This window comes from Tiliqua scincoides, chromosome 3 (assembly GCF_035046505.1).
Source record: "Tiliqua scincoides isolate rTilSci1 chromosome 3, rTilSci1.hap2, whole genome shotgun sequence".
NCBI classification, from domain to species: Eukaryota; Metazoa; Chordata; class Lepidosauria; order Squamata; family Scincidae; genus Tiliqua; species Tiliqua scincoides.
This window is the reverse complement of record NC_089823.1, coordinates 82,756,991-82,772,543: the sequence shown is the minus strand read 5'-3', so window position 1 is coordinate 82,772,543 and position 15,553 is coordinate 82,756,991. Positions and strand designations below refer to the sequence as shown.

The 15,553-nt window shown below is 41.1% G+C and overlaps 1 protein-coding gene across 1 annotated transcript in view; it reads right to left on the bottom strand.

The window, feature by feature from the left end:
* The window catches only part of ANOS1 (anosmin 1), a 137,053-nt gene that overhangs the window by 17,072 nt on the left and 104,428 nt on the right, over window positions 1–15,553 (bottom strand). Inside the window, exons 7-9 of the mRNA XM_066622002.1 lie at window positions 14,814–15,019; window positions 11,462–11,609; window positions 7,655–7,810 (exon numbers count right to left, since the gene is read on the bottom strand). Coding sequence (XP_066478099.1) covers window positions 7,655–7,810; window positions 11,462–11,609; window positions 14,814–15,019 — 510 coding nt within the window. The remainder of the gene's footprint in view (window positions 1–7,654; window positions 7,811–11,461; window positions 11,610–14,813; window positions 15,020–15,553) is intronic.

Sequence of the window (15,553 nt, the reverse complement as noted above, 5' to 3'; positions counted from 1 at the left end):
ACTTTTATAACAAAAAGGGGACATTTCCTTCCTCTTCACTTCATGTTTTAAGTCTGCCTCCTTACAGAATGTGTAGTTTGGTGCTGAGCTACTGCCACCTTCCAAGGCATATACATGTAACTTCAAGATCCTGTTCAAATATATATACACATATGGAAAGTGGGCAAACCATTAGTAGTAAGCAGCCCAGGTTGATGGGAAAAAAGCAATACCTGAACAAATAGTCCATATACTATAATGAATTTAGCTGTAAGAAAGATTATCAACTTTAAAGAGTTAACTTTAGGACACAAGAGTCTAAAATGATGCATTTTTACATCCAGTTCTCTCATGCAAAGTTACCGGACTCATGGGAATTTCTTAAAATTCAAGATGATAGAAGCCAACCATCACTTTTTGCTTAGACAGGATTATCTCAGGTCTCCTGCATTTCCTTGCTATGGGCCATTTCCAGTACAAATGTTTCAAGCAACAAAATGCTTTTGTAATGTTTTCCATAGGAATACACAGGAATGGAAGAAGTATAGATTAAAACTTAAACATCTGCATAGATTTCTCAGGAAAGTTGAGCTGAACACCAGACTCCTGCCAGCTTTCTGTTCACAGGCTTTTTGGGGTAATTCCACTAGTTATTTTCATTCTGAAATAGTATTTTATACATGCATTCCTCTACAGGAATAATTTAATATTCATTCCTGTGGAGAAACACACTTATCTTGGAAGAGATTGTTTCATGCCCAACACAGCCATTTACTTTCAAGCCAGGCTGGTGGTTGCTGAGCGAAAGCCAAACAGCCACACATTTCTTAAGACTTTTCCAATTGCTTGTGGCTTCAGTGCACACCAAACTTCTCAGTTCTCTTGTATTCCAGCCCGGTGGAGTCAGGTGGGCCTCTGTGAGAAATCCTGTTGTTCTTACTTTAAATAGCAAAATAAGCACAATTGCTGTAACAACAACACATGGACATTTAAAAACATTTTGAGGGTCTGAGGTTTTAAAAGCCTTCTCATCTAAAACCTCATGAATTCTTTATTCATCAAATGCTGAGGAAGAGAAGGGTGAAATGAGCAACAATTTTAGCAATTTTAGTAATACACACGACCGTAATTATCAAATGAACAGCACATTCCTATGCAGGTCTACTCAGAAGTAAGTCCCATTTTGTTAAATTGGGCTTACTCCCAGGAAAGTGTGCATAGGATTGCAGTTATAGTTGTAATCTTCTCAGGCTATGAAGGTTGAGGGCCCAATCCTATCCAACTTTCCAGCTGCGGTGTAGCCACAATGCAGCCCTGTAGTAAGGAAACAAATGTTCCCATACCTTGAGAAGGCTCCAGTGACTGCCCCTCCACCACAGGATGCAGCACACAGCCCACTGGCACAACTGCACCAAAAGTGGAAAATTGTATAGGACTGGGCCCTGAGTGTGTTATCTGTTCCTGGCAACAGAGCCTTACTCTCAAGTTGTAAGGTCTGAGCGCTAAGGAGTTAAAAGTGATTTGTTTGAGTAGGTTCCGCTGTATTACATAAATAGCACGTAATTTCTAATTTCATGCAGCGAAAATGGCCAGAAAATCTAGGCAGAAGTTAATTCTTTTTTACTGAGAAAAAAGCTATATTCATACAACATACATAATTATCTATAGCATTTCGCTAATTCTAACTAACTCTATGCATCCTTCCCATGCATAATTTTGTATGCCTCAATCATGTCCCCCTTCAGGCATCTCTTTTCTAGGTTGAACAGACCCAAACGCCTTAGCCTTTCCTCATAAGGAAGGTGCCCCAGCCCAGTAATCATCTTAGTCGCTCACTTTTGCACCTTTTCCATTTCCACTATGTCCTTTTTGAGAGGTGGCGACCAGAACTGGACTCAATACTCCAGGTGTGGCCTTACCATCGATTTGTACAGCGGCATTATAATATTAGCTGTTTTGTTCTCAATACCTTTTCTAATGATCCCAAGCATAGAATTGGCCTTCTTCACTGCCGCTACACATTGGGTCGACACTTTCATCGACCTGTCCACCACCACCCCAAGATCTCTCTCCTGATCTGTCACAGACAGCTCAGAACCCATCAGCCTATATGTAAAGTTTTGATTTTCTGCCCCAATGTGCAGGACTTTACACTTACTGACATTGAAGCGCATCTGCCATTTTGTTGCCCATTCTGCCAGTCTGGAGAGATCCTTCTGGAGCTCCTCACAATCACTTCTGGTCTTCACCACTCGGAAAAGTTTGGTGTCATCTGCAAACTTAGCCACCTCACTGCTTACCCCTGTCTCCAGGTCATTTATGAAGAGGTTGAAGAGCACCAGTCCCAGGACAGACCCTTGGGGCACACCGCTTTTCACCTCTCTCCATTGTGAAAATTGCCCATTGACACCCACTCTCTGTTTCCTGGTCTTCAACCAGGTCTCACTCCAGGAGAGAACCTGCCCCCTAATTCCCTGACTGTGGAATTTTTTCAGTAGCCTTTGGTGAGGACCATGTTGAACACCTTCTGAAAGTCCAGATATATAATGTCCATGGGTTCTCCCGTATCCACATGCCTATTGACCTTTTCAATGAATTCTAAAAGGTTTGTGAGGCAAGACTTTCCCTTACAGAAGCCATGCTGATTCTCCCTCAGCAAGGCTTGTTCGTCTATGTGTTTTGAGATTCTATCTTTGATGAGGCATTCCACCATCTTACCTGGTATAGATGTTAGGCTGACCGGCCTATAGTTTCCCGGGTCCCCCCCTCCTTCCCTTTTAAAAAATCGGTGTGACATTTGCTATCCTCCAATCTTCTGGCACCGTGGCCGTTTTGAGGGACAAGTTGCACATTTTAGTCAAGAGATCAGCAACTTCATTCTTCAATTCCTTAATAACTCTTGGGTGGATGCCATCAGGGCCCGGCGACTTATTGATCTTTAATTTATCAATGAGGTCTGAAACATCTTCTCTTTTAATCTCTATCTGACTTAATTCTTTGGTCAGGAGGGGCCGTTCGCGCAGTGGTATTTGCCCGAGGTCTTCTGTCATGAAGACAGATGCAAAGAACTCATTTAATTTCTCTGCCATCTCCAAGTCTCCTTTTATCTCCCCTTCCCCTCCCTCACCATCCAGAGGGCCAACTGCTTCTCTGACGGGTTTCCTAACATATTTGAAGAAGCTTTTATTATTCCCCTTAATGTTGCTGGCCATGCGTTCCTCATAGTCTCTCTTGGCCTCCCGTATCATCTTCTTACATTTCTTTTGCCACAGTTTATTTTCCTTTTTATTCTCCTCATTAGGGCAAGACTTCCATTTATGGAAGGAAGCTTCCTTGCCCTTCACAGCCTCTCTAACTTGGCTTGTTAGCCAGGCGGGGACCCTCCTGGACTTAGTCGAGCCCTTCTTGCTTTGCGGTATACACTTCCGCTGGGCCTCTATTACTGTTGATTTGAGCAACCTCCATGATCTCTGTAGAGACTGGACTCTTTTTACCTTCCCTTTCAACCTCCTTCTAACTAGCCTCCTCATTTGAGGGAAGTCCGCTCGTCAGAAGTCCAGGGTTTTTGTGAAAGATTTGACTTGTATTCTTGCCCTGACATGCATGTCGAAACGGATCGCAGCATGATTACTATTCCCCAATAGCTCAGTAACATTGACATCTCTAACCAGGTCTTGAGTACCGCACAATATTAAATCCAGAGTCACCTGTCCTCTGGTGGGCTCCATGACTAGCTGCTCTAAGGCACAGTCATTTAGCATGACAAGGAATCCGGTCTCCTTTTCGTGACCAGAACACAAATTGACCCAGTCGATGTGAGGATAATTGAAGTCCCCCATGATTACAACCCTGTCCCTCCTTGTCACCTCCCTGATCTGTTTCCTCATTTCAAGGTCCCCTTCCGGTTTCTGGTCTGGAGGACGATAGTAAGCCCCCAGTATTACATCGCTCCTCAGGTCTGGTAATTTAACCCACTGAGATTCTATGGTGGAGTTGGACCCACCTTCAATCTCTACTTTGCTAGATTCTATCCCTTACTTAACATAAACAGCCACCCCACCTCCAACACGCCTCCCCCTGTCCCTCCTGTAGAGTTTATAGCCCAGGATTGCGGTATCCCACTGATTTTCCGCATTCCACCAGGTTTCCGTTATGCCCACTATGTCAATGTTTTCCCCAGTCACCAGACATTCCAGTTCTCCCATCTTTGCTCGGAGACTTTGGGCATTTGCATAAAAGCATTTGTACATGGAAAGCCCCAGGACGGGCTGGTTATTAGTTCCTTTATCCCTGCCTCCTCTCATTGTGCCAAACCGTCTATCACATCCCATCACGCTACCATTCCCAATTTCTTCTCCTACACTGTCTTTACTTTGTTTTTCTCTAACCTCCCCATCCTCGTCCCATAGGGATGAGGAGTCCTGAACTGGATGCCACTCAGCTCCTGTCAGCCTTCCCCCAGGGATCAGTTTAAAAGCTGCTCTGCCACCTTTTTAATGTTATGCACCAGCAGCCTGGTTCCATTCTGGTTCCAGTATGCTGCCTCAATGCAGAAGCTTCATTTAGTCATCACAGTACACATTTTCCTAGATCTCTCCGAAATCCTTCTTAAAGTTTCGTGCTCTGAATTTTCTTGGCTACCTTCCAACCTTATAGTAAGAGGGCTGATTTTAGTGACAAGTTGCATGTTTTTGTTAGAAGATCAATAATTTCACATTTGAGCTCTCTAAGGATCTCAGGTTTATGCTATCTAGACTTGTTAATTTTTAATTTGTCAATTAACCCAGTCTCTACTCACTTCTATTTGACTTAGCTGTCAACTGCAACTAAGTTTTGATCTTTAACAGCCTTGGGTCACCTTTGTTAAGAAATGTGCAGCATAAATATTTTAAAATAAAAGTTGTTCACAAGCTTTCCTGAAGGAAGTGGCTCAGGAGTGGCTATAAGTACATCATTGCCCAGGATACAAAGTATGCATCCGGCTTTTCAGAAAATTCCCTTTTGACCAACATTTTTATTAGCTAGTGCAGGGGTGTCCAAAGTTTTTGGCAAGAGGGCCACATCGTCTCTCTGACACTGTGTCGGGGGCCAGGGAAAAAAAGAATTAATTTACATTTAAAATTTGAATAAATTTACATAAGTTTACATAAATGAATATAGTAAAGATGAACGTATATGAATGAATGAAGGTCTTGCAATAGCTCAAGGCTGATAAAGGGCCTTGCACAAAGCAAGGCCAGCCTTTCCTTTGCTGCTGCTACTGCACCACAGACGTGAAACAGCAAGCAGTGGAGGAAGCCCTCATCCCACAGCTCACACGAGAGGTCAAACAGTCGCCCTCACGCTGAGAGCAGTTGCATCGGGCCAGTGCGGGCTACAACAAATCTCTGGAGGGCCAGAGGCTCATTGGAGGCTGGGGGCTCCTTGAGGGCCGCATTGAGAGGCCTTGAGGGCCGCAAGTGGCCCCAGGGCCGGGGTTTGGGCACCCCTGAGCTAGTGGTACAACAGATCCCCTGGTTAGAAGCAGAACTTTGTCTATTTTAATTTATTTTGAAACACCACATTTTCAAATTCTTTTCTGCTTGCTTTATTATCAACAGATTTGTTTTGTTAGAATTTGCACTCAAAGTGGGCAAACTCCCAAGGATCAATTTGTATTGGGACTGGCAATTGCAAGTAAAAATGAGAACAGTAGGAAAATGATCCCGAGAGTATTTAAGCTTCGGACTGCAATTCTCACAAAAAGCTTTCCTTAGGTACCCCCTGAAAACAACAAAACAGGGAGAAGCACCAGAGAGAGAAAAGAAAGACTCATCTCTGTCACAGAGTCATTTAGCAGGGGAAAGAGTAAGCTGCTGCTGCCAGGGTTAGGATAAGGCCTTTGTTCCTCTTTACATTGGCCAGAAGAAAGAGAGTGATATGAGCAGAGGAGTACTTAGGTGCATTGACCTCATATTGGAAGCAAGTGTTACAAGTTGCTGAAGCTCATATTCTGAATCAAGAAACTATGAACTTGGGTGACAATGCTCTCTCTCTCTTTTTCTTATTTAGTTAAGATTCTTACTTCAATAAAAAAAATTCTCTTTGCCTTTTACAGCCTCCTTGACTCTGCCATACTGGCATCCTTCTGGACTTGTTAGTGTGTTTCCTCATCTTTGGCATGCATTCTCTCTGAGCTTCTATTATGGTTTTTGAATTATTTCCAAGCATCTTGAAAAGATTAGACATTCCTGAATCCCCCCCCCCCACTTCTTTTTAATTAAATCCTTCGTTTTTAAAAAATAAGTTTCCTCTTTTGAAATGAATTAATAGGTTAGCATAGAAGTGGAAAGTTGCCCAGAAATCTGAACTGCAACACCGTTCATGAGCAGTTAGATAACACATCTTTCATCAGATATTGGGCACTACTCAGGATTAAGTCAGGATTAAGTCAAGGGTCACCAATCCTCTAAGTTCTACAACTAAATTTTTCCAAGGCAGCCATTTATCATGACTTGGACCAAGAAAACCATAAAAGAAAGGGGAAAATGTGTTAATTTCATGAATTCTTACACAAGTACTCACAAAACACTTCTTGCAGTGCAGTGCCACAATGTGCAATATTACAGAAAAAAAACAAATGAGGAAGACGCTGACTACAGCATTTAAGCACTAATGGGCTTCTAAAAGATACTGAAAATAACTTGTGCAATAGATCAATTTTCACATTCAACAGCCTTCTGCTAGATTGGAAACAGACCTTCTGTGAGAAAAAGAGAGAAGTCCAGCTTTTCTACTAGCATAGTTACGTTGAAGCTAAGCTTGTTTCTAAATTTTTGTCTTTGCAATCAAGTCAGCTATGGGTCGACAGTCTTTCAATATTTTCTCCTTGGGCTGCCTTTTTCGCTACTTACTCTTAAGATCACCCTCAGATCTCCATTCAGATCACCAATGCTGCCATGGACCTATTCTACTTAGAGCTTCTTAAAGTTTTACAGTAGTGTGTTATTGCATCCTCGTCATTAAATGACATCACCTGTGCAAAGCCTCTGGAGGCGAGGGGAACAGGAACAGAATGGCCAAAAGGGCTTTTAAAAAATCACTGCTTCCAGTTTTCAGAGGAAAACCACAAGTGACATTTTTTGCCTTATAAGGGGCTTCCCTGGGGCTCACAATGTCTTAAAAGGCAAAAAAATTTTGAAAAAGCCAAAAAAATTGCTTCTTCTGGTTTCCAGAGGGAAACCAGAAGAAGCAATTTTTTTGGCTTTTTCAAAAATTTTTGGCCTTTGGATGCATGTGGCCTCTTCGGGACTCAGAAAAGCCTCTAGAGGCAAAGGGAACATAGCTCCCCTCAGCACCGGAAGCTTGGGGAGGGAAACAGGGATCAACAGACCGTAGCTTATGCAATCCGTCACTGATCAGAACGTTGCTAAGCAACATTCACCTGCATTTTTGGTATATACCTTATAAAGAAGGGACCATGGTTCAGTGGAAGAACATATGCTTTGCACGCAGAAGGTCACAGGATCAATTGGCAGGTAAGGGTGGGAAAGACCTATCTCTGAATCCATGGAAAACCACTGCAAGCCACATTAAACAATACTGAATGGGAATGAATCAAAAGCCTCACTCAGTATAAGGCATTGCATGTGTTCACATATGCTCATATAGTAGATGAGATAATTTTCCCACAAACCTTCTGTCTTCTTCCAGTAGACTTTCACCTGAAGCTGATCATCTTGATAAAAAGGTACTCCGACTTCAAGAAGACGTGTGGGTCTTCTTCCTTGGAAGGATGGAAGATCATCAGTTAATCCTCTCATTGATTTCCCCACCACAGATTCCTGATCTTCTGCAAGACAAAATACAGCTGGGATGTTTCTTGTTTTCATAGATTAAGGGCACTATCTTAATTACTCTTAATTGGATCAGTACGCACAATCTCTATAAAAATACACATGTACCCTAACCCTTTTCATTGGAATTATAGCCCCCACAATTAGCTGAAGGATAATAAAACCAGTAGTGAATTATTGTTAAACCAATTCAGTATACATTTGCAGTGTAGCTATGCCCAAAGACTCCATCAACATATCAATTAGCCTTTACATTCAGAAATTAAGGCTTCAATTTCAAACCAATGACAATGTTCAGCTGACTTGAACAGGTCAGGATTAGAGATGAACCACACTTAAGAACAGTATACTGAACTATGCATTAACCACATTATAAAACAATTTTCATAATATATTCTGAATATATTTATTCTGAAATAAACAGGGTGCGCATTTATCTGGGAAATGAAGAAAAAACAGGTCTTAGCTGGGCCCAATTAGGTCCTTTTCTTTCATTCCAAAACAAACGGATAAAATTCCAAATAAATCAAATGGCACATTTTCTGATTTTTATGAATGCCTTGACTTTTGTAATAGACAAGTGGAGTGTGGGAGGCGAAGGGCCAGAGAGAGGCCAGGTTGGGAAGGAATCCAGCTGGAACGAGGAGTTCTATGAAAGACTAGAACTATTCAATTGTAAAAATCCCTACCCGGGTTTAGAACAGCCTGCCTATGTAAACCGCTTTGGATTAAAGTCAGAGGAGAAATCTGACGACCAAAGAAAGGCAGTATATAAATACCTGTGTAAATAAATAAATAAATAAATTTTGTGGCATGGCAATAGTGGCAGTCTTATCTTTCTTTACTACAAAATTTAAAGTTGAAAAGGAGTGATAGAGCTTCTTTTAGTGGTGCCCTCTGGAGATGACCAGTTTTATTTTATTTTTTTATTTTTTACATAGGTCATCTCCAGAAGGTAGAGATTGAGTTGAGTTTTAGGGTATGAGGGGGATAACTGCTACCACAAAACATGGTGGTATCCACTGGAAGTATACATGTTTTATGTAACATTCCAGAATGACCGATCTGAAGCATTGTGGTTAAGAATGGCTGCTGCCAAAGACAACCAGCATTTGACCACTCCTTCTCAATTTTAAATGATTAAAAGATAAAAAGCAAGTTACTCTGGTATAGTATTGCAAACAGCTGTCATTTGTTACAGAATGATTGGTGGTTTAACAAACCAAAAACAATTCTTTTTAATAAGTAAAAGGAAAGGAGTAATAAAAGAAAAAGCACATTTTCTCACTACCCTAATTTTTATATTTTTAACATAAAAATAAATATGCATGTCAATGAATTGTATATTGACAAATCACACAGTGCTACAGTTTTAGTACAAGACTCTTTGCATTGCGCAGTTCCACAGAAATCATCAACTGAAAAGAAAAAAAAATGAAATATTTATTCAAGTTTGTCCATGCTTGCTTTCCTTCTGTTTCTTTTTCAACACAGACACACACAGACACAGTGTGTGAAAGATACTCATGGAAAGTCATGATATATTTATAGCCAAAGTGAATCAACATGAAGTCAGCCATAATGAATTCATAGGCTTCAGATAACACAGCATTCAAATAAATGTATTTGCTGTATTTAGCCAAGTCTGGTACAGGGCACTGCATTCAGAGCCAACCAAAGCACTAATCAGAAAAATGATAAGTCTTATCTAAGCCAGCTAACCCAAAAATATAAATTAACGAAACAGAAGCAGAAAGTGAAGTAAAGAAATCCAAGATGAAACAGACAGCGAGCTTCACAGAACTATAAGCCCTGCTATTTTCTGAAGAAACAGAGGTAAGATTAGAGAGCCCTAAAGCTGTGTTTTTAAAGTTAGCTGTACTGATGGAAAGAAAATTACTGATCTGTTCTGCACACCACAGGAAAAAGCCAAGGTCTTTAGCGAGTTATTAAATGCCACAATGTTTAATTAATAGATCAAAGATTCTGTTCAAGACCAAAAACAGGTAATTTCTAATCTAGGAAAACCTGCATGTCAAGTTTCCCATGAGCTGATCATTTGCCCTTCTTTTAACATCTTCTGCCCCTGCCCTCACCCCCAACCACCTGGTGTCATCCAAGAGTTGACCATCAGGGAGCACCTGTCACAATATCATGACTGCAAAAACTACACCTCAGTAAGCCATGTGGAGTCATCAATAGAGTGTGTTATCTGTTACCCTGATTCTATATTCAAAATATAATACCACAAAAGTTAAGAAAACAATCAAAGATGCAGCAGATACAGAACTTCACAGAAATTTAATTGATGCTGTTTTCTGAACGTGAAAAAGGGTGAGACTTGAGAAAATATTGGAGTATGTCCCCAAACAGGTGTAAGAGTGAATTTAAACTAGCTGTGGTAGTGATGGGGTGGAGCAGTGCCCTTGAAGTGAATGTAAACTGATGAAACCACAACACCCACGTGAGATTAGGGTAACTGAACCAAGATTGGCAAAGATGTTGTCTGTTGTTGAAGACAATCTGCAGCAGAGACTGGAAATGGCTTAGTAACAAAAAGGGAACTCATGACAACTACTCTTCCCCGTAAGTGCTAATAAATGAACTAGCTGAGGGCATCTAACAGTGTACGGAAGAAAGGTGTCCTGATAATGTCGGATTGTAATCCTTTTATTTTTATATATAAATATATTTTATCTGAATCTAAATCCATTTGGTAGCATGAATTCTTGCACTGCACAGATCTCTGTCAAGCAGAATATACAATGATATAGAGCATACACAAAGTATGGTAAGTTTACAATGAGGTAACTTGTGACTTGTGGTAACACTATTTTTTCCCCAGGACATGCATATGCTGTGAAAAGATTTTAATGGCCTCACACATTATGCATATAAGTATATCTTATTTCTGTAATGTATTATTTTTTCATATTTTTATACCACCCTTCCTCCAAGGAGCTCAGGGTGGTATACTGGTGTCCTTCCCTCCTTTTGTCCTCACAGCAACCCTGTGAGTTAGGAGAGGCTAAGAGATAGTGACTGGCCCAAGGACAGTCAGGAAGCTTCATGGTTGAGCAGGGATTTGAACCTAGATCTTCCAGGTCTAAGTTCAACTGCCAAGCCATTATACCAGTGGTTCCAAACTTTTTTGACTGGTGGCTCCCTTGACCTACTGGGTCACTGGCCACGGCTCCCCACTAGAGCTGCAATCCTATACACTGTATAGGGTGGCAAGTCAATTAACATTATCTTGGCTGATGTGCAGGTATCACATGGTTAATATTTAAAGGACATCTGAAGTAGCAACAACCACAATCTGTTCCTCAATACCTTTCAAATACTACCATGTTTAAAATGTAAGTACCAAAGTGTAATTTCTAAGGAATTCATTTTCCATGCAGTACTAGAATATAAATATATATGCACATACATACTTCTTAATAAAGCAACACAATAAACCTGGGTTGTACCATTGTTGAAAAATGGTAGTGCACTGATATAAGCAAACTGCTAAACAAGAAAACAGATACAATAAAACTAATCCTCAGGAACATAGAAAAGGTCTAACCTATGACATTTGTATATCAAGAAATTCCATTGAACAAATGCCATGACATTTTAAGATTTTTGAGAGCATCACTTACTGTTGTTAACAGCCGTCTGAGTAGAACTGAAATAGAGAGACACCTTGGCACTTTTCAATCGCACTTGACCCCAGTATGTAACTGCTTGCAGCTCCACCATGTAGTTACTGTTGGACTGGAGACTTTCAAGGACTACATAATTCTGGGACTATAATTGAGTAGAAAATATATGAGAGAGATCAGTGATAGATTTACTAAATCACTTTCACATTTGTGGTTGCTTGTTCTACAAAACATACAAAGAAGATGAAAAGTAAAAGATCTTTTATTGAACCTATGTTGGGGAAGTTTCTGAGTTGCACAGAACTTTTATCAAGAAGGTGTGCCCCTGAATAACATCCTAAGGTACATAAGAACATAAGAACATAACATAAGAACATAAGAACAGCCCCACTGGATCAGGCCATAGGCCCATCTAGTCCAGCTTCCTGTATCTCACAGCGGCCCACCAAATGCCCCAGGGAGCACACCAGATAACAAGAGACCTCATCCTGGTGCCCTCCCCTGCATCTGGCATTCTGACATAACCCATTTCTAAAATCAGGAGGTTGCGCATACACATCATGGCTTGTACCCCATAATGGATTTTTCCTCCAGAAACTTGTCCAATCCCCTTTTGGTGTCTAGGCTAGCACCACATCCTGTGGCAAGGAGTTCCACAGACTGACCACACGCTGAGTAAAGAAATATTTTCTTTTGTCTGTCCTAACCCACCCAACACTCAATTTTAGTGGATGTCCCCTGGTTCTGGTATTATGTGAGAGTGAAGTTGGAGAGTACAGATGGAGAATAAGTTACAAGCAACTAGAAATGTTTGCATTGTTAATAAATAATTAATACACAAAATTAGCTGTTAGCAGCAATCTTTTTTCAGTATTTTGGCTTGTTGTTTTTCAATACAGAAGCCTAAGTTGGTTTTTAAAAGAAATCTCATTTTACCTATTCTATCTACTAATACACTGCCACTTATTTTTACATGAAAAGCATTGTTATAGGCCCAAACCCCGGCTCTGGGGCCACTTGCGGCCCTCAAGGACTTCCAATCCGACCCGCAGGGGGCCCCCAGTCTCCAATAAGCCTCTGGCTCTCCGGAGACTTGCTGGAGCCCACGCTGGCCCGACACAACTGCTCTCAGCATGATGGCCAACTGTTCAAGCCATGGTCTTTACAACTACGCAGACTGAAGATTTGTTACTATGAACTGGGCTTAGGGAAAACACATCTAGTCTAACTGAATCTTGCGTTCACCTGAGTTATGCAAGGATTAGAACACACGCTATATTTTGCATTTCTTTGCTTTTAGCCACACTGTATAAAATGAATTTTTTAAATTATTATTTACAGGTGCAACCTTGTTATACTCAGATTTTTTATACATGGATTTGACTCAACACGAAAGGTCATTGCAAATGAGAAGGAATGTGCTGATCCCTGGAGAAGGGAGAAAATGCAACCCTTTAAAATCAGTTTTAAAAACTGCTTTTTTTACTATTGTAGAGAGAGTCATGCAAGGGATTGCAGGTATAACCTAATTATTCACAGATTCCACAGATTTTTGTAACTCAGCTTGATGAGAAGGGTCCTTTAAATTAAAGCAAAACAGTCATTTAAAAATAGCCTTGTTAATGCAGCTGATTCTCTCTCCAAGGCAAAGCAACCCCTCCCTTCTCCCAACCAGTGAAAGAAAGATCACTTTGCTCTGGGCGAAGGGAGGGATCCCTGGCTCGCCTGGAGAGAGACTGATTGATGGATTGTCTGCCTAATGACTTTGTCTTAACATCACAAAGGTTGGCAAGGCTGTTTTTTAATCACTGGAGCAAAGGGACTTAGTTTTTTTAAATTGATTTGCTTTAGTGCAATTTTTGTCATCCAGGTGAGTTCTGGGAATGGAACCCTTGTGAATAATGAGACTCAACCTGTATATACAGGTGGGGCCTCAGTATCTGCAAGGGATTCGTTCTTGGATCCCTCGCTGATACCAAAAATTGCTGTGCTCCAGTCCCCTATGGAGGGCTTTCTGAAGTTTGCAGAGTCAGTATGTTTCCGCCTGCTGCCTCTGTGAGCTTCAGAGTGGCCTAGAGAGGTGAAAAAACATCATTTCCAATTTCACTCAGGAAACCAGGAGTAACATTTTTTCACCATATAAGGCATTGTGAGGCACAAGGAAGCCTCTGGAGAGGCTTCCCTGGTCCTCAGAATGCCTAATATGGCAAGAAAACATCACTTCCGGTTTCCCAAGGGAAGCCGGAAGTGCCGTTTTTTTTGCCTCTTCAGGTCATTCTCCAGGTCATGAGTCCAGGGGACCCAGATTGAGCCAGATTCATGGATGAAAACTCCTCGGATAAACAGGCTCCACCTGTACCGCTCTTCAGCAAAAAGGTTCACAAAGCAATTTACAGAGAAAATCAAATAACCAACTTACAGGGCACAGCAACAGCCACCTGGGGGTGTGGAAAGCCCTGCGGGAGCCTCTACAGGGGCTCCCCAAGCCGCAGAGAATGTAAAAATAACTATTGGAAGTGGGTCGCAGTCCTTATTTTTACATTCCCCGCTGGTGGGGGAGCCTTGTGGAGGCTTCCGCAGGGCTCTCTGCAACCCCAGGAGGTTGTAACTGTGCCCTGTAAGTGGTGACCCTGTCAGCAGCACAATCCTGGGGATCACGCTGCTGCATTCCCCCCCCCCCCCGTCCTTTAAAGGGGCAAAGGCAGAGGTCCTCAGGCTGGGGCTTTGCTTTGCACCTTGGATGTGACAATGCAGTTCAGAGTTCCCTTGACCCCTTCTTCTGTTGTGAGGGGGGTAGACACTGAAAAACTTAAATTTTCATTAGGCAATACATAGCTTTGAGTCAGGGTGAGAGCACACCAAATGTGTTGCAAGAGACAACAGTGGAAGTTGACTCCTGCATGTAGGAACCTCCACTTTAAGGGGGGGAGGAATTCATTAAATAATATCAATTTGCAATGGGAACTATCATTAATGAACTGTTGCCCATTTTAACCCATAATACCTTGTCTCGCATCTGTACTGAAATATGCAGTTAAATGCCTAAATTCACAATTAGGATTAGGTAGGAAGATGTTAGTATCATATTGGGCCCATGTGTGACATATAACCACTAGAAACACACTGTAATACTACTGTACAAAATTAGATCACTCATTATTATTTCCTCTAAATACAATTAAATAAGCTATTAGCTATGTCTGAGTTCTGAATGATATGATTTTTCTCTTTGAAAATTATTTTCTATTTAGAGCACAAGAAGCTTTGTATTAGGGTAATAGCTACAGGGAATCTATGGTGATATCTTTAAAACGCAACACACACTCCATTTTTAAAACAACTGTATTACCCCATCTGTGGTCTTCTTTCTTTTCTTTTTAGCTGGGACAAGAGACTTGCCACTGACTGTCCAGCTCCAGAAGACCTTGTAGTGATGGACTGGGATATCTGGTTCCTCTGGAAGATCCCAAACAATCCTTACACTTACACTTCCATCACTGTTCACGGTAGAGTTGGCAATTCGAAGATTAGATGGGGCAGGTGGAGCTGATGGGTCTAATGACAAAAAAAGCAAGATAAGAAAAATTAAGATGGTATCCTTTTTATCTATTTCAGCAGATATTGTAAATATCATATGTATGCCCCACACACACAATGTTAATATAGCATTCTTTTTATATCACAATGTTTAGCACAAGATAGTACATTAAATTAAAACTATCAACTTCTTCATAATCAATATTCAAGAATAAAATCAATAATAAGATGTATGCTACCATAACAGCAGAGTCCAAAAGAGATTTTGGAAGATGTTTTATAAAAATACTTTAACCAGCAATTAGTCATATTTTACCCATTTGCTCAATACACAACTTTTACCTTTATGTCAAGACAGTGAGACACTTGAAAAGATCCCTAGTTCAGAGTTTCACAAACTGTAAGTTGGGACCCACTTGATGGGTCATGACCCTATTTCTGGTGGGTCCTGCAGAGCCTCCAATGAAACCACGGGTGATGGAAAAATCAGATAATTGTCTCACGTCCCAGGGCTATTAAAAAATCAGATAGCTGCTAACTGTCCTGAAAAGA